At 46.4% G+C, this 19,286-nt stretch overlaps 1 protein-coding gene across 1 annotated transcript; it reads right to left on the bottom strand.

Annotated features, from left to right (window-relative positions):
* Positions 1-9,051: 9,051 nt before the first annotated feature.
* Positions 9,052-16,131, bottom strand: LOC308252442 (uncharacterized protein). The gene is made up of 2 exons (XM_080677089.1): positions 15,877-16,131; positions 9,052-12,252 (listed from the first exon to the last, which is right to left on the bottom strand). The coding sequence occupies exon 2, from the start codon at positions 12,239-12,241 to the stop codon at positions 10,802-10,804; it is 1,440 nt and encodes a 479-aa protein (XP_080533215.1). The 5' UTR covers positions 12,242-12,252; positions 15,877-16,131; the 3' UTR covers positions 9,052-10,801.
* Between the last annotated feature and the right edge of the window lie 3,155 nt (positions 16,132-19,286).

Genomic DNA, 19,286 nt, shown 5'->3' with positions numbered 1-19,286 from the left:
GAGTTAAGAAGAAGTTAGTAGTGGTCTGAGGACTCTCTAGGGTCTGGTTGCAGAGCTGCTTTCGGTCTTCCGGGACCTTTCCCAGGCATGTACCCTGCCCGGAGACTTCCGTCAGGGTCAGTTTGCCACGGGTCCCCCAGCTGCAAGTAGTATGGGAGGTAGTGTTGTTGGTGACACCTGAGAAAGCAATTCCCTCATAGTAAGGGGGTCCCAAGGCCAGGCATAGCCAACAAGAGTCAGTTAAATTGGGACTGGAGGAGTTTAGGATACTGAAGGCCCCTTGTACTAACCCCAGGAGCCTTTGGCTAGTACTCAGTGTTGGGGGTGTGGGGCGCGTCGACCCCACCTCTGACGGCTTTGGGGTGGTGCGCTCGTGCTTCTGCGGGGGAGAGTTCACCCCGGGAGCACGCTGTTCGGATAGGACAGAATTAGGCCCTAGGGGGCTGGGCGCTCTATTTCCTCTACGTCTAACCTTAATTTAAAAATAAGGCCATCATCATGTTGCTCCTTGTACAACCGGAGCCCCCACTCTTGTCCCGCTCGCCAACCTTTGTACCTTCTCCCGGCTTGCGTGAAAGAGATGTTCAATGGGTTGGTCCATCCCCAGTGACCTGACTGCTGAGTGGCATTTCTTTGTACCTGGATGTAGTCCCATACGGGGGGGGGCCATTACCCAACCATTTCCCGGTTCCAGTAGTTTCGCATCCCCATTCAGCACAGAAATATTCCCGTCTACTTCCACAATTTCCTTTATGTCCCCTCCTATCTTTAGGGCAAACATAGAAAGGAGTCCCTCTTAGCATTTCTCGCGCCTCCCAATAACTGCAATGTACCGAACCTCCAGCCTTCTTTCTACTTATGTTTTCTCTAATTTCTAACCCCGTTTTAGAGGCTTCTACTGAGGTGTCGGGAAGATCCCATTCCCAGACTCCGGCGGCCAGAGCACAGATGTCAGGGGTTAGCTGCGGCCACCAGGTCCAGAGAGGTGCTATCTTGGTCGTCTCCCAAACTATTTGATGCGTTTGGGAGGATATAACTCGCCAGTTTAGTCTCTTCGGGGCATGGGGGTTGCTACTACCACTTATCGGCAGGCCCAGCAGGAGAAGGAGAACGACGGCAAACACGGATCTTGAGGGGGTTGTCAGTCCTTTCCACTGTCCACTCATGGTTCTGCGGGGGCGCTCGTTTAGCGTGCGAAGCGTGGATCCAGGTGGCGATGCCGTCTACTTTAACAGCTGTTGGAGTCGTCAGCAGTACTAGGTAGGGTCCCTTCCACCTTGGCTCGAGATTGGCAGCGCGGTGGCGTCGGACGTAGACAAAGTCCCCAACCTGGAACTGGTGTGGCACCTGAAGCTCCCCTGGTTGATAGAGGGCAGCCAAGGGGGTCCACACTTCCTTCTGGACAGTCTCTAGCGCCTTCAACCTGGCAAGTAGGGATTGGGGGGTATGAGTACCAGTTTTAACCGACCAGGGGTCTGCAGCCAGGGGCGGAGGGGCCCCAAACAAGATCTCGAACGGAGTTATTCCTAGGGGGCCAGGAGTGTTTCGCACGCGAAAAAGGGCAAAGGGAAGGAGGACTGTCCAGTCTGCCATGCCAGTCTCCATGGATAATTTTGTCATGGCCTCTTTTAATGTTCTATTCATCCTTTCTACCTGACCTGAGCTCTGGGGCCTGTACGAACAATGTAATTTCCAATCCGCCCCCAGTATCCTGGCCATTCCCTGACTTACCTGGGCAACGAAGGCTGGTCCGTTGTCTGACCCGATTACCTTTGGTACTCCAAACTGGGGGAAGATGTCCTCTAAGATCTTCTTGGCCACCACGGTTGCGGTCTCCTTCTTAGTGGGGAAGGCCTCTACCCAGCCTGAAAAGGTATCTACAAAGACTAGGAGGTATTTATAGCCATATCGGGCCACCTTTACCTCTGTGAAGTCCACTTCCCAGTAGCTTCCTGGGCTGTCGCCCCTGAGTCTCTGCCCAGGTGGGAGTCGGGAAGGGTGTGAGTTCACCAGTTGGCACGCTTTGCACCGGCTGACCACCCTTTCCGCGAGACGAGTGAGTCCTCTGATGAAGTACCCGGAGGCCTGACAGGTAGTGCGGAGGTGCTTTGCTCCCAGATGTGTGAGCCGGTGTAGCTGCTTAAGATAGGCTCTGGCGGCTTCCTCAGGTATTACTATCTTCCCTTCTACCGTCCTCCAAATTCCTTGCTCGTCCCTTATATATTTCTCTGGCCTTTTGACCAGTTCTTCCTCCTCTTCCTGGGAATATTTGGGAAGTTCCGGCAGGCTCATTGGGGCCTCAGCTAGAGCTAGAATATTCAGTCCTAGAGCCGCTCGTTTAGCCTCTGTATCCGCCCTCCGGTTTCCTTCTGCTACATCTGAGGTCCCTCTTTGGTGGCCAGGGCAGTGGATAATAGCTACTTCCTGGGGGGCGTGTATGGCCTCCAGAAGGGCAAGGATTTCTTGCTTATTCTTAATTTCCTTGCCTGCTGAGGTAAGGAGGCCTCTCTGGTGGTAGATGGCCCCATGAATATGGGCAGTGGCAAAAGCATACCCGCTGTCAGTGTAAATGTTGATTCTTTTTCCTTCTGCCAGTCTGAGGGCCTGAGTTAGAGCTATCAATTCAGCCTTTTGGGCCGAGGTCCGTTCTGGTAAGCTACTAGCCCATACTATCTGATCTTTACTGACCACAGCTGCTCCCGCCACCCTTTTACCTTCGAGGATGTAGCTGCTGCCGTCCGTGAACCAGGTGAGCTGGGCACTGGGTAAAGGTGAATCCCGGAGGTCCCTCCGGGGCCCAGTTTCCTCTGCCAGTATCTCGTGACACGAGTGGAGCACTTCCTCCCCGTCAGGGCTCATCTCAGGCAGTAGAGTCGCTGGATTTAGAGTCACTGGTGCCCCAAAGAGGACCCGATCTTCATTCAGGAGGAGGCTCTGGTAGTGGGCCATCCTTGCGTTGGACATCCACCGGTCTGGTGGTTGTCGGATAATGCTCTCCAGGGTGTGAGGCGCCACTATAGTCAGCTTCTGCCCCAAGGTGAGCTTGTCTGCATCCTTCACTAGTAGAGCTGTGGCCGCTATGGCCCTCAGGCAGACTGGCCATCCCCTCGCCACCGCGTCTAGTCTTTTTGATAAGTAAGCTACCAGTCTCTTCCATGGCCCTAAAGCCTGAGTCAGGACCCCCCGGGCAATCCCTTTCCTCTCGTCTATGTAGAGGGTGAAGGGTTTGGAAACGTCCGGCAGGGCCAGGGCCGGGGCTGAGAGGAGGGCTCTTTTAATACTGTCAAAGGCCTTCTGTTGGGCCTCTCCCCATTCAAAGGGACTCCCCTGTTTGGTTAGGGGGTGGAGTGGTTCGGCCATTGTTGCGAAACCAGGAATCCAGAGGCGGCAAAACCCAGCGGTCCCTAGGAACTCGCGCACTTGCCGGGGGGTCTGAGGCCTTGGGATCTGGGTGACCGTACTCTTGCGTGCCTCTGTGAGCCACCTCTGTCCTCCTTCTAGGGCATACCCTAGATAAGTCACCCTCCGCTGACAGATCTGAGCTTTCTTTGCCGATGCCCGGTATCCCAAGCGAGAGAGTTCTGAGAGTAGGGCCCCGGTACCTGTTTGACAGTCTTCTTCCGTGGCTCCGGCCAGGAGGAGGTCATCCACGTACTGGAGGAGGGTGATCTGAGGGTGCTTGGCACGGAAGGGCGCCAAGTCCTGGTGAAGAGCCTCATCAAAAATGGTGGGAGAATTTTTGAACCCCTGTGGGAGGCGAGTCCAAGTTAATTGTCCTGTGGTCCCCGTGCCTGGGTCCCTCCACTCGAATGCGAAGATACCCTGGCTAGCAGGGTGTAACAGGAGGCAGAAGAAAGCGTCTTTCAAATCCAGGACTGTGTACCAGGTATGGGACGGTGGTATTGAACTCAGGAGGTTGTAGGGGTTGGGGACTGTAGGGTGAATGTCCAGTACCCTCTTATTGACCTCCCTCAGATCCTGAACTGGTCGATAATCGTTAGTACCTGGTTTCTTCACTGGGAGGAGTGGGGTGTTCCATGGTGAACGGCACTTGACCAGGACTCCCAACTCTAGGAGGCGCTGGATATGGGGCTTAATCCCTTCCCAGGCTGTCCTTGCCATGGGGTATTGCTTTACTGCTATCGGGGTAGCGGAGGACTTGAGCTCTACTACCACTGGGGGCTGTCTATCAGCTAGGCCCATTCCAGCTGTCTCCGCCCATGCTCCTGGATACTGATGAAGCCATTCAGTTGCCACCCCTCCTGTTTGTAACCCTGTTTCAAAGAGCCGGTGTTCGTCCTCTAGGCGGAGAGTCAAGAGGGTGGCAGCTTCTGTCTCGCCCTGGGTTACAACAGGGCCTCGGGGAGTGAAGGTGATTTGGGCCCCCATTTTGGTCAATAAGTCTCTTCCCAACAGGGGGGCAGGGCATTCAGGTATCACGAGGAAAGAGTGGGTGACCTTCCCTGACCCCAAGTCTATAGTCCGGGTAGTAGTCCAAGGGTACTGCTTATTACCGGTGGCCCCGATTACCCAGGATGTCTTCTTAGAAATCGGCCCCAGCGGCCCCTTTAAAACTGAATATTGAGCTCCAGTATCTACCAGGAAGTCTACTGGTTTCCCCTCCACTCGAATAGTTACCCTGGGCTCAGGGAGGGGTTCCGAGCCCCGTCCCCTTCAGTCACTGTCCTCATGAAGTGCCAGTACTTGCTTTGCTGCCTTATCTGGTTTCTTAGGGCATTCCCGCTTCCAGTGCCCCTTCTCTTTGCAGTAGGCGCACTGATCCTTATCCAACGGCGGTCTGTTGCCCAGGTTTCCTGACTGCCTCCTCTTTTCTCTCGTCAGTGGTCTGCTTTCTCCTACCACTGCGGCCAGGATACGTGTTAAGTTCTTCTCCTGTCTCTTTTCCCTTTTATCCTCTCTCTCTTCCCTTTCTCTTTCTTTCCTCTGTTCCTTCTCTTCTTCTGTTTCCCTCTTATGATAAACCTTTTCTGCCTCCTTAACTAGGTCCTGGAGGGTGTAATCCTGTAACCCTTCAATCCGCTGAAGTTTCTTTTTTATGTCTAGAACGGACTGACCTATAAAAGCCATAGCCACTGAAGCCCTCTGTCCTTCCGATGCAGGGTCAAACGGGGTATATCTCCTGAACGCCTCCATTAACCGCTCGAGGAAGACAGAGGGGGGTCTTTCAACTTAACTTACAGTTCTGGGTCTCCCCAAAAGGAAATCGTAAATCAATCAGGAATTCCCTGGTCAGCATTAGTTAGGTAATCAGCCCGATAAATAGCTGCCATCCATCTGATATGGGAAAGGAAGCTCGCATTAATCACTCCACCTTTCTGCCTAGTGTAACTAACGGAGCGCGTCCTCCGGAGATAGACCACCGAGACCAATTGGATCAAACAGGGAAAAAGTTTATTGCAGATTCGAATCTGGGCCCCGCCGTAGCTGACGCAGCAGCAGCAGGCAAGTGCCGTGGCGAGAGCGCCATTGAAAGGGGCAGTCCCTTCCTTTATACCCCTTCCCTCTATAACCGATGGCCTGGCATTCCCTGATTGGCCCCTTTGAATGACCCGCGAATGTGGGACCCCTTTGTCCTGGACTTTTCCTAATATGGTTCGCTCGCGCAGTGAGGAAGTTCTACACCGGACCTTTCCCTATATGGGTTGTTTGTTACAGAGACAGCTCTGTAATGCCTCTGGCAGGTAGGGGAGTGGTGGTCAGGCAGAAACTATTTCTTTTATTTATGGAACGGGGAGTTCTATAGTGCCTGCGGGGGGGGGGGGGTGACCTTTGTCAAAACAAGTGGTTGTTTTAAATTTTTTTTTACTCTGACTCTAGACCCCGAGGTCTAGTCCCTTCCTGCCCCCACAGTAACTTCCTTGGTTCTGCTCCCTTCTGCCTATAGAATCCTTTGCCTCATACGTTTCAGAGCTCCTATCTGCTAGACTGGAAGCTGTCCAATTTATAAATCACAAATTTTTAAATTTAAATATTGTTGTTTTAAATATACTTTATTGATATCAGAAACATCAATGATGAGAGAGAATCATTGATTGGCTGCTTCCACATGCCCCCTACTGGGGATCGATCCTGCAACCCAGGCATGTGCCCTGACCAGGAATCCAACCAGCAACCTCCTGATTCACAGGTAGACGCTCAACCACCGACGCATGCCAGCCGGGCTAAAATTTAGATCTTGCTCTCTAACAGTCAGAAAGGCCAGAGACAATACCTTAGGCCAAGGAGGTTCAGTGGTTTCAGTGAGTTTAGAGATTTTGAGTTTAAGAATTCCCTTTGTTCTTGCCTGATGATTGAGGGTGATAAGGAGCAGGGATGATTACAAGAACTTTGTAAGGTTTTAGTGAAAGCTCATATGATTCTCCCAGTGAAGTGGGTGCTTCCGTCACTAGATATTGTGGACGGTAAACCCCAAGTGGAAACACATTTTCCAACAGTTTCTTTGCCACTGTGGGGGGTCAGCCTTGAGGCAAGAGAAGGAGGCTTCAACAGATCCAGAAAAAATAAAGAATATACTGGTGACCCATACTGGGAGGCAGATGGAATGATGTCCAGTTGCAGGTACTCATATGGTCCACTGGGAGGAGGTTTGAGGCTCTGGATTATGAATATGAAAGGGGGCCATCGTTTTTCACAATTTTATAGAAGTCTACACACGAATATTTATTTATTACTTGAGACATCTTAGCTGCACCATTGTGGGTTAGTTAATGAATGGAGAAACCAGTAAACGGGGTTTGCCGGAAAGCTTGGAAAAACCAAGCGGCCATATTTAATTTCCCATAGCCCTGACTAATTTACAACCAGTTTGCCTGTTGATTTCTCTGATTCAGGAGATGCCTGTTGCTGTGTTGCAAGGACCTCAGGGTGACAAAAGGCAAAGTTGGACAAAAAGGGGTCATTTTTTCAAAAGCAGAAAGAACTTCATTTACATATGCCACAACCCTTATAGTTTCTGCTGCTGCTGCCTGTGTATGAAAATCAGCCAAGGCATTTTCCTGATGCTCAGTTTCAATCCACTTGGTATGAGCCTTGATTCTGAGGACAGCAATTTCAGAAAGTAAGAGAATAGTAGCAAAAAGGTCATTTACTTGCTATCCCTTTACCTACCATAGTCCCAGAGAATATGAGAACATGTGACACTTCTTATGATCATCCTGTACCAGGCATGTTTTTATAGACCTTATGTGCTTTGATGACTTGAGAGATCCTGGACTGAAGGGACCAATTCTGGTTTTTACCTTTACATGTCCAAATTGAGTATTCATGCCATTCTCCAAGTACCAGATTTCTCGCTAAAATACAAAGTGTATTTCTACTAGTAGTACATGATGGCTTCCATGTATCACCAACACTATGTGTTGTTAAAAGAACAATTGAGGCACATTTAATTTTTCGAGTTTATACGTTTAATTGAGCAAAGTCAGGTGGTGCCAAACAGGAATTGGTTAGGAGCACTCCATCAACAGAAGCTAGGGACAAGGTTTTTATAGAGGTGAGGAAGCAAGGCAAATTATTTGATTGGCTATAGGTTAAGTAGGTTGCATTATTTTTTATTGATTTCAGAGAGGAAAGGAGACGGAGAGAAACATCGATGATGAGAATCATTGATCGACTGCCTCCTGCACGCCCCCTACTGGGGGTGGAGTTAGCAACCCCGCATGTGCCCTGGCCGGGAATCAAACTGTGACCTCCTGGTTCATAAGTGGACGCTTATCCACTGAGCCATGTCGCCTGAGCATGGTTACATTATTTGGGAAAGCCCAGTTGGCTGTTCTGATTGATTTTATTAACCTGGAGGCATTCACAGGAATTGACGTTAGCTTAGCTTTCAATTTGCTTAGGTAAGACACCAAAGTATTAGCACCACCTCAGTCTAATGACCTCTGTTATTACTTTAACAATTCTCCCCTTTATGTTATCTTCTCATACATCAGAGAGTGACCAAAAACTCGGTATTAGTATCACTCTTAGTTACCATAACGTTTAAGCTATTCTTATCTCATTGTGAAACTCATTAAACTGGAAGGTTTTATTATTTTTTATAAAGGAAGAGGAAGAGTGAGAGAAACATCAATGATGAGAATCATTGATCATCTGCTTCCTGCATGCCCCATACTGGGAGTCGAGCCTACAACCTGGGCATGTGCCCCGACAGGAAATCAAATCATGACCTCCTGGTTCATAGGTCGACGCTCAACCACTAAGATACACCAGCCGGGCAACATAAATTTTTTTTAATGTTTTTAAATTGATTTAAGAGAGAGAGGAATAGAGAGGGAGAGAAAGAAACGTTGATGTACCCTAACCGGTTTGGCTCAGTGGATAGAGCGTTGGCCTGTGGACTGAAGGGTCCCAGGTTTGATTCAGGTCAAGGGCATGTACCTTGGTTGCAGGCACATCCCCAGTGGGGGGTGTGCAGGATGCAGTTGATCAATGTTTCTCTCTCATCAATGTTTCTAACTCTCTATCCCTCTCCCTTCCTCTCTGTAAAAATCAATATGTTTTTTTTAAAAAAGAAACATTGATGTGAGAGAGTAACATTCTTATCAGTTCATTTAATCTTATGTTCTTTATTCTTACTCTGCTTGAATCTGATTTTTCCATTAGAGTTCTGGAAATTCTTACCCAGTTTAGTTAATGTGACCTGAAAGTAATCAGAAACCTGTATTCTAGACTATCAGAGGCCTTTTCATTAATCTCTCTGAAGATTAAGCACTTTTGCAAAAGAACCAGAGTAAACAGTAATTGATTGTAAATGACTATAAGACTTTCGAAAATGGACATGGTTAGCCGAAACCGGTTTGGCTCAGTGGATAGGGCGTCAGCCTGCGGACTGAAGGGTCCCGGGTTCGATTCCGGTCAGGGGCACGTACCTTGGTTGCGGGCACGTCCCCAGTGGGGGGTGTGCAGGAGGCAGCTGATCGATGTTTCTAGCTCTCTCTCTCTTCCTCTCTGTAAAAAATTAATAAAATATATTTTAAAAAAATCAAAAAAAAAGAAAAGAAAATGGACATGTTTAAAACTGAGTTCATTTATACGAAAATTTCATTTATTTTGTGGCATACAATAATTTAACAACGAGACAATGACAATATTGACAAATTTATATGAACTTCAATTAAAAGATTACCTATATTAGTAATTTATCCATAGACATATAACTTAAGACTTATTATCATTTTTTAGACAATGCTTCCCATGTAATTTAACATGCCAAATAAGCTAGTTTCACATTTCTCTTTTTTTAAAGCCCCCAATAAATATTCTTTCTAACCTTATCTGAGATACCTCCCCCAGAATCACATTTAATTCTTATTTTCTTGAGCCTCAACTCTCTTCCCTTTCTTCTCCATTGTCTCTGAGACATAAATCAGAGCTCACAAAAACCTTTTCCCTCTAGGCTACATACCTAACATTGTACCTCTAACTTCCTTCTCCTCCTTTGTCACACTGTCAATCCTATTTTCCTGCTAAGAGGAAGGGGGTGAACACCCAATGCAAAGGTCCCCCAGTACTGGGGCCCTGCCCTCAGAAAGAAAAAAGTTGCTCAAGGTTATGTCTTATATATGACTACAGAAGGAGAGAATATCCTCTGAAAAGATTTCCTGTTTCTTTTGCCCTCGGGAATGAAAGATGGTCCAGAAGATAACAGTAATTAAGGAAACACTTCTCAGCTTGTAATTAGATGGCAGCTGCAAAAGATGGAACTAGTTGATGAGGAAATCAGATTCGTTTAACTCTATTATCTGCAACAAACTAGATCACTATGAATTACAAGCTTTCAAGAATGCTTCTAATTGGGATTTAGAATCATCTTTGCCAAAGCCTGGAAAGTTAGGTCTTCCTGCAGTAAGTTTTGAAGCAGTTCTTAACTTGTTTATTTAGGCATCAGGTGGAGCCAGGTAGGTCAGAACTGGAGTCAGTGTGCAGGAAAAAGTACACATGGGTAGACTCCAAAACCTAGATACACACACACACACACACACACACACACACACACACACACACGGCACACTCAAGCAGAAACCCATTAGCTCTTTGAGGCTGAGATAATAGTAGTAACACTCTCAGGAGTTCCAACCATGTACTCAAAATTCCAGCTCAAATGAACTTTTACGAAATTGAAAAACAGAGGGGCACATGTAGAACACATAAAGGAGCTTTTTGTGTGTGATATCCTATAAAATTTTGGTCCAGTGCTGGGAGGAAAACCCACTTTAAAAATGGTGCAATTACAGAGTTGAGATTTTAAAAATTATTTTTTAACAAGTGATGAATTTTAAAAGGGCTACAGCAAAGAGGAAAAAAAAGGGGGGGGCATTTGCATCTTACTTCAATCATGTCAGGTTCAAATAAACTCTTACAAAAATTAGAAATAGAGAAAGGAGTGAATCAGTCTTGGAGAATGACTTTATGTAAATTGGGAAATGAAAGTAGAATAGAATAAGGAAGATTTAACCTCAGTCCCTGAGAAGTACACAACCTGATTACGGGATGCATGTCAAAAAAAATGACATCCATTTTTAAGCAGAAAATAAAATAAAATAAAATAAAATAAAATAAAATAAAATAAAAACCCTGCAAGTACAGTAAATATGTAGTCTGTACTTCCCCAATAGTGGGGAAGGACTGCACTGTTCCTCACACTCGCCACCTTCATGACCTAGCAGACAGCATTTAGGGAATGGTTCACTTTGATTAGTGGTTTCAAGAAAAGATGAGGATAATCATCCTTCTTATACAGAAAGCTTAATTCAATGTTCCTTGCTATCTTGGAAACTTACACCTTATGAAACTGAGCCAGACCTGAGAGCTTCTTTCTAGTATGAGTTCGCTGGTGGTGATTAAAAGTGGAACGCTGACTGAAGGCTTTTCCACACTCAATACATTCATAGGGTTTCTCCCCAGTGTGAACTCTCTGGTGCACAGTGAGCTGTGAGCTGTCACTAAAGGCTTTTCCACAATCATCGCATTTATAGGGTTTCTCCCCGGTATGGGTTCTTTGATGTACCATAAGGCTAGAATTATGACTGAAGATCTTCCCACATTTATTACATTCATAAGGTTTCTCCCCAGTGTGAATTCTCTGATGTATAATGAGGTATGAATTTTGATTGAAAGATTTTCCACACTCGTTGCATTTATAGGGCTTTTCACCTGTGTGAAGTCTCTGATGTCGAATAAGACATTTACTCAGGCTGAATGCCTTACCACACTCATTACATGCAAAAGGTTTTTCTCCAGTATGAATTCGCTCATGGTCAGCAAGGTGAGAGTTCTGATTGAAGCCTTTCCCACACTCCCTGCATTTGTATGGTTTTTCTCCAGTGTGGAGCCGCTGATGTCGAATCAGACTTTTATTCCGAGTGAAGGCCTTGTCACACTCATTGCACTCATAAGGCTTCTCGCCAGTGTGAATTCTCTGATGGTCAATAAGATCTCTATTAGAACAGAAAGCTTTCCCACACTCGTTACACTTGAAGGGTTTCTTACCAGTGTGAAGTACCTGATGTCGGAGAAGATTTTTATTCCGAGTAAAGGTTGCTCCACATTCATTGCATTCATAAGGCTTCTCCCCAGTATGGGTTCTCTGGTGGTCATAGAGTTTGTAACTCTCATTGAAAGCTTTTCCACATTCATTACATTTATATGGTTTCTCTCCATCATGGAGTCTCTGGTGTTGAATGAGATGGGAGCTGTGTCGATAAGTCTTTCCACACTTGCTGCATTCATAGGGCTTTTCCCCTGTGTGCGTTCTGAGATGAACCATGAGCTGAGACGTCTGCCTGAAGGCCTTGCCACACTCATTACATACAAATGGTTTCTCTCCAGTGTGTATTCTCTGATGGCCAATGAGGTGTGAGCTCCAATTGAAAGCTTTGCCACATTCATCACATTGATATAATTTCTGTGCCTTCAGAACGTGATGTTCTGTAGGACTACAGGACAGATTCTTATGTTCCCCAAGATCCTTATACTCATCACATCCATCTTTTGTAGATTCGTTTTTATCCTCACATGTTCTTTCCAAGAAATCACTTTCTAGTCTGCTCCCTTCCTCCTTTGAGGGTTGTGCTTCTAGCTTCATTAAAGCATCTTCACAGGCATTTCCAGCTTCTGGTCCCCCAGGAACCACCCCATACAGGCCTCCTGATGTCCCATCAGATGACTCTGTTCCTTTGGAAATTTCCTGCCTTGGAGGCAACTCTGAATTTTCCATCCGAGTCTCACCTGATCCCAAAAAAAAGAAGAAGAAAGCTTTTACTCATTTCTCATCCCATTGAGGAAACAGAATCATCAGGAGTCTATGTACCTGAAAAAGCCTTCACATATGGTCAAGGAATGAGGTGACACATTGAGAACAAGAGAGAAAATCAGAAATACCTCAAATTTTTCTTCATGAAAAGAAAGACAAAGAAGGAGAAGTTCAGTGGAGGAGGGTAGATGAAAAGCCATCAGGGCAGAGAGATGTTGAGTCAGCACAGTTAAGTGAGCAGAGCAATTAAAAGGTAAGAGATCAGATGTAAAGCAAGTATGATCTTCCAGAGGTCACTCAGATGCTATGTATCCATGGGAAATAAAGTCTAAAGATCTTTTCCAAACATGACATTATATGATTCCATGACTCTCAGCAAAGATGTTGGGGAGAGAGAGTGAGGGCAAATACATCCAATCAAATATGAGAAATAGTGCGGGCAAACATGAGAGTTGAAGGGAGATTTACATTATGAGGGTATGATTAGAAAAAAAGTATCAAAAAGAAGCGATTCTGGTATGACAGGATAACGACAAGATTTTGAAAAGCCATGGGTTCAGAAATGCCGGGGCAAAGGTCCGAAGGGGAGAGCAACGCTCTAGGAGCGGGAATCCTGTAGACCCAGGAGCACTGGACTGGTAAGAACTAATACTGCACGTATATAAAAATTAAGTAAGCCTGGCCAGTGTGGCTCAGTGGTAGAGTGTTGACCTATGAACCAAGAGGTCAGGGTTCGATTCCCGGTCAGGGCACAGGCCCGGGTTGTGGGCTCAATCCCTAGTGGGAAGTGTGCAGGAAGCAGCCGATCAATGATTCTCTCTCATCATTGATGTTTCTATTGCTCTCTCTCCATCTCACCTCCTCATTCTCTAAAACCAATAAAAACATTTTAAAATAAAAAAAGAAAGGAAGAAAGAAGCTCAAACCTACTTCCCCAAACTTGAGCATTCTTTCTCTAATAAACAGAACCAGAGTCCTTGGGGGTAAGTGGTTGATTCCAGGCCACAGTAGAGAAGATACAAATTGAGTAGTTTGTGATGCCAGAAAATCAGGCAGACATAGAAAAGGACGGGGACACCTCAGGGGAGAAACAAGGCAACTTGAAAGAGCTCTCAATGGCCAAAGCGGGAACAGATTAAAAAACAAAATGAACAACAGCGCTGCATTATAAGCCAAAGAAAAAATTACACATCTAATGTCACACAATGATATAACTTCACTGAACAAATAAACAAAAGGGGATGAAGGCACAACCCTTCCTCACAAAGAATTCCAGTTAATAAATATAGAAGGAATAACAGAAATCAAAGTCACCATTAAACCATTACAGAAATCATCACTGCAGGCAAGATCCACCAAAGAATGCTAATTGACTGGTGAAAGGCAGGGACAAAGAGGATATTTCTATGCAAAGTCTCAAAGTATCTTCACCTAGGCTTGGCCAGTGTGCTCAGTGGTTAGAGCAACAGCCTGTGCACAAGGGTCGCACCTGGGTTGCAGGTCTGATCCCCATCCTGGGCCAATGAGGCAGGTGAGGGAGGGGGCCAGTTGATGTGTCTCTCTCACATCAATGTTTCTCTCTCCCCCCACCCCCACCCCCCACCTCCCTTCCTTCCACTTTCTCTAAAAATCAATGGGAAAAAATATCTTTGGTTGAGAATTAACAACAACAACAAAAAAAAAAAATATATATATATATATATATATATATATATATATATATATATACACATATATAAAATAAAAGGGTAATATGCTAATTAGACTGAATGTCATTCTGGATGTCACTCTGGACATCCTTCCTGACAAAGCCAGGGCCAGAGGGAAGCCAGCCCAGGTCCTGGGTGCCTGCAGGTGGCTGGAGGAAAGCAGCCCGGATCCCAGGTGCTGGAGGGAAGCCGGTGCTGGCAGCCAGGGGAAGGAAGGCCTACTCTTGCACAAATTTTTGTGCATCGGACCTCGTTGTGTGTGTGTGTGTGTGTGTGTGTGTGTGTGTGTGTGTGTATGTGTATGTATATATTTCTCAAAATACTAATTACAAAGGGAAAGATACTATCTTTACAGTCATAAAACCTGGCAGATACCACAGGGTTAGATTAATATCACCAGTAATAAGACACATCAACATCATTCTCAAAACAGAAGAAAACATGTAACAAAAGCAAATTGATGTCATTCTAAAAGTACAAATATAAGCCCTAGCTGGTTTGGCTCAGTGGATAGAGTGTGGGCCTGAGAACTGAAAGGTCCCCGGTTCGATTCCGGTCAAGGGCACATTCCCTTGTGGACTCGATCCCCAGTGGGGGACTTTCAGGAGGCAACTGATCCATGATTCTCTCTCATCATGGATGTTTCTATCTCTCTCTCCTTCTTCCTTCCTCTCTGAAATCAATAAAAATATATATATATTTTTCAAGTACAAATACAAAATACTTCAAAATATTGATGTCAGAAAAAAACAAGAAGGTATGACTGGGAGACTTCTGAGGACCGGCCAGTTTGAAGGAGAAGTAGACATGACAACTACATGAGGGATTCTAGACTGCATCCTGGAACACAAAGGGTCAATAGTCAGAACCTACTAAAGCAATCAGTTTCATTAATCATACTGCACCACTGTGAATTTCTTAATTTTGTTGGTTGTAGTATGGTTATGCAGGGTATTAACTGAAGGCAAACTGGGTAAAGAAGATAAGGGAACTCTGTATAGTTCTGGAACCTTCTGTAGGTCTCCAATTACTCAAAATTTAAAGGTTTCAAACTGAAGAAGTTTGAGTTGTTACTGTTTTTTTCTGATTTATAACTTAAACACAGGGTGGGACAAAAGTAGGTTTATACTTGTATGTAAAATAATGTAATAATTAAAAATAATACAAGAATAAACTGTTTCCCCAACTTAAGTTTAAAAATTACAGTTCCGTAATGACTGAATCTGTTCAAAATGTTCATAAAAGTTTTGTTGTATGGTAAAAAAAAAAAAAAAGAAGAAGAAACTGTTTCTCATACAACTGTAAATCTACTTTTGCCTCACCCTGAATTTAGGATTAACTCAGCAATCAAAGACATTAAATTCTGACCATTCTTATTCTGATTGGGATTCATTCTTTCATTAATTTAACAAAATTTAATGAGCAAGTACTATATATCAGGCACTAAATACAGCATTTAAGCCTCATGCACTGTGTACTATGGGAAAATAAATAGCAAACAAAATGTTTTCTTTATTATTCTTGGAAACACGTTTTAGTAGTATCATAATGCTAGCACCAAAATTAACCAGCATATGAACAAACGCATTCCACAAATGGGAGATATTATAACTTTCCTATAAGCAACAGTAAGAATGTACATAATGACACTGAACTATACACCTTTAAAATGGTTAAAATAGTAAATATTTATGTATCATTTGGTAAATGCTATGTATATTTCATCACAGCATTGTTTTACAGAATCCGTTTTTAAAAGCAATAGTATGATCTCATTTTGTAATATATGTATATGAGTTTGTGTAATAATGCGTTAAATTTTAAATACCAGGAAGCCTCCAGACGAGAACATTGCCAGATTGCAGTTACTTTTACTTTTCTGTCACTCACCCGCGTCACCTAGCCGTCGGTAATGAGCACGCTTTGTTTGCACAATTAGGAGAGGAGAGAAAGCACGGAAACCATTGACTCCAGATTGTCTCCTCCGGGCGCCCCGGGCGGCGAAGCGCTCCCAGATCCGCCCTCAGCGATGCGGGCACGGGATCCGGGACCAGTCAACCGGCCCCGGGCGCAGCCTCCAGGCCCGGCCTCAGCCGCCGCCGACCCCCGCAGGTCAGGCAAGCGCTCTCGCCGCTCTCCCGCAACCCCGCGGCACAGCAGCTTCCGACGCCCCCACCTGGCCACTCGCCGCGCGCCCCCACCCCTCGCTGCGCGCGGGATTCGCTGCGGGATCAAATCACGCACGCGTCACCGTCCAGCCCTCAGTGGCCTCTCTAGGAACCTGGGAGGGCCAACGTCTCGGCTTCTCCCCGGTTCCAGTGCAGTGCTGGGCTGCCACTGTTTCTAAGGGCTCATCTCCAACTCACCCCACCTCCCCCACAACACGCCTGCCCTCCACTCTCCTGTGCCCATTCGGGCCCCACAGCTCTATCAGCCTTGGCCTGTGTTCCCACTCCCCTCCCAATGTATGTGCAGGGCTGCCCTTGGGGCCTCCCTCTCCACCCACCCCCTACCCCCCCAGCTAAGAATAGAATCCAGAGCTAGGGGCCTTCCTCCCTGCCCTTGGGGCCTCCCTCCCCGCCCACCCCTTACCCCCCCCCCTCCCCAGCTAAGAATATAATCCAGAGCTAGGGGTCAAAGTAGCTATGGACCAGTTAAATTTAACTGACCGCTGACGGGTCCTGGCAGGAAGGAGTTGTTAACAGCTCACTCATTACTCCCTGGGGCCCCCTTCAATGAGGGGAACCAGATGCTAGTTTCCAGGACTAGCCTCTTCTTCCTCCATCACCACCACAACCGGGGCTGAAAGTACTTTCTTATTCCCAGCCACAGACACACAAACTTACCTTCCCACGCCTCCAGTGTTTTCTCTGTTGCGTGAGTTCTAACCAGGCTCATGTAGTTGTGAACATGATGCTATTGGCCAGTATGTGGAATCCTGCAGTAGGCTGGTGGGTGGATAGGCCGCTTGAAAAAGAGCTGAAGCAACATCAGGGGGCTGCCCAGCCTCTGACAGAGCAAATGTCTTTTTTTTTTTTTTTTTTTTAATATATTTATTGATTTTTTTTACAGAGAGGAAGGGAGGGGGATAGTTAGAAACATCAATGAGAGAAAAACATCAATCAGCTGCCTCCTACACAACCCCTACTGGGGATGTGCCCGCAGCTAAGGTACATGCCCTTGATTGGAATCAAACTCGGGACCCTTCAGTCCGCAGGCCAACATTCTATCCACTGGGCCAAACGGGTTAAAGCCAGAGCAAATGTCTTTTACCAACAGCACCAGAGACCCTGGAGGGAGTGCAGCCAATGCCATAAAGCATGTGTTGCCATTGCAGAGGCGTGCTACAAGCTGCTGTGGAAGGGCCAGGTAGCTGCTTTTGTGACCCTCGGATATATTTCCTAGTGGCCAGCGCCAGCATGTTGCTGATTGATCTCTCAGGCTCTGCTCCACACATCTGAACCCCAAGTTCCTTTCCAGGGACATCACTGGAACTTAAATATCAGAACCCTTTCAGAAGTGAGGAGTCTGTTGTCAAGAAAGATCCGGTGCTGACATCTTGCTATATATGTCCAAGCTCCAAAGTCCTGCAATTAAATCTTGCCCCGCCAGTGTTTCTGCATACCTGTCCTCTAAAGCCTTATAACCTGCCCAAACCCTGGATTGGAGAGTTTGGGTTTTTCCAATATAAGCTGTCCCTTTCTCCATTGTGTAGAGCTGTACAATAAAAGCCACTTTCTTTCACTACACCCTGGTGTCACCGCAATTGGCTATCTGCAGCGCAGGGTGGACAAGTTACACTGGGAATCAAATTGTGACTTGCTGGTTCATGGATTAATGCTTAACCACTGAGCATCAATGGCCGGGCAGGGTTTTATCGGATTTTAAACAAAATTTCCCATCACAGAAGAGCTTGAGCAGGTTCTATGTGTGTGGCCTCAAGAGATTTCCTGCTCAAGAACCCTAAGTCACTGAGGCCTTAATGGATTAACATGCCACGTCCAATGGCAATGTCAGGCAGAAGTTAGGACCAGATAGTTAAGATCTCCCTGTGAGGTTTCCAAGTAGAGGGTGACCTTGAAATCAGAAGGTCACTTATTAGACTAAGTGGGCAAAGACTAGTCTAAGAAACCTGCTCTAGATGAAGATCCAAGATGGCAGCGTAGGTAAACACCTAAACTGCTGCCTCGCACAACAATTTCAAAACTACAACTAAAAGACAAAACGTCTATCACCCAGAACCACAGGAAAGCTGGCTGAATGGAAGTTCTACAACTAGAAAGAAAGAGAAAAGAGCATTGAGACGTGCACAAGCGCTGAAAAGCTGAGGTACGGAGGTGCGCGATCCGGGCTGGCGGCAGGCATTGCTTTTTTCAACCCAAAGGGAGACAAGTCCCCGATTACTCTGAAATCCAGTTTCTAGGGAGACACAGGGCACCCAAACTCCTACGGGGAGAAGCTGGACTGTCTGCCATCGGGTTGGAAAGTGAGGATGGCTTGCTTGCAGAGCTGCGAGCAGGAATAATTGTTTACTGCGCTGGGGCATGGGACGCGGGGATGGGGTCGGAGACGCAGAACCGGCTAACTGGCAGCCATCGCTGTTTGCCACGCCCTAGCCTAGTGACGCCCTGAGACCCCGCCCTGCACAACCTACAAACCCACCCAAGCTCCAAGCAGCAGCTTTGGCATATGAATGCCCTATCACAGCTTAACCTAGCAAACTTGCAGCCCGGGTCAGACAGCTCCAAAACCTCCAAACCCCAAGCAAAGAGGAGAAAACTGTAGTTCTCGCTGTAGCGCCTGCTGGGTGGCCTCAGACAGTAGCTGACCTGCACCCCATTGGAGATCCAAAAGCCAGTGTACCTAATGGTCAGTGTGAGACACCAGATTTCAACTCCTCACATCCATAAGTGACACATTTAAGAGGCAGACTCAGTGAGCACCAAAGCCCCACTGAAACAAGTCCTGCACCATAAGCGTGTCTCCAGTGCAGCAGTTCTTCCATTATAGACACAGCAGGTCCTCACAGCCAATTGGCCTGGAGGTCAATTCCTCCCAGTGTACCAACAGCAATCAAGGCTTAACTACACCAAGACTTTGTACTCAGCCCACAAAGGGGTGTACCAAGAGCGTCCACCTCAGGTGATTGGGGAGGCTGAGCTACTGGCCCCTATAGGTCACCTACCACACAAAGCCCCTCCATCAATACAGGGAAGCAGCCAAAATGCGGAGACAAAGAAACATGTCATGAATGAAAGAAATGGAGGAAAGCAAACTACTGGACGACATAGAGTTCAGAA

The sequence above is a fragment of the Plecotus auritus genome (assembly GCF_963455305.1).
Source record: "Plecotus auritus genome assembly, chromosome: 6".
Lineage (NCBI taxonomy): Eukaryota > Metazoa > Chordata > Mammalia > Chiroptera > Vespertilionidae > Plecotus > Plecotus auritus.
The sequence above is the reverse complement of the archived record's forward strand: the minus strand, read 5'-3'. Positions and strand labels throughout refer to the sequence as shown.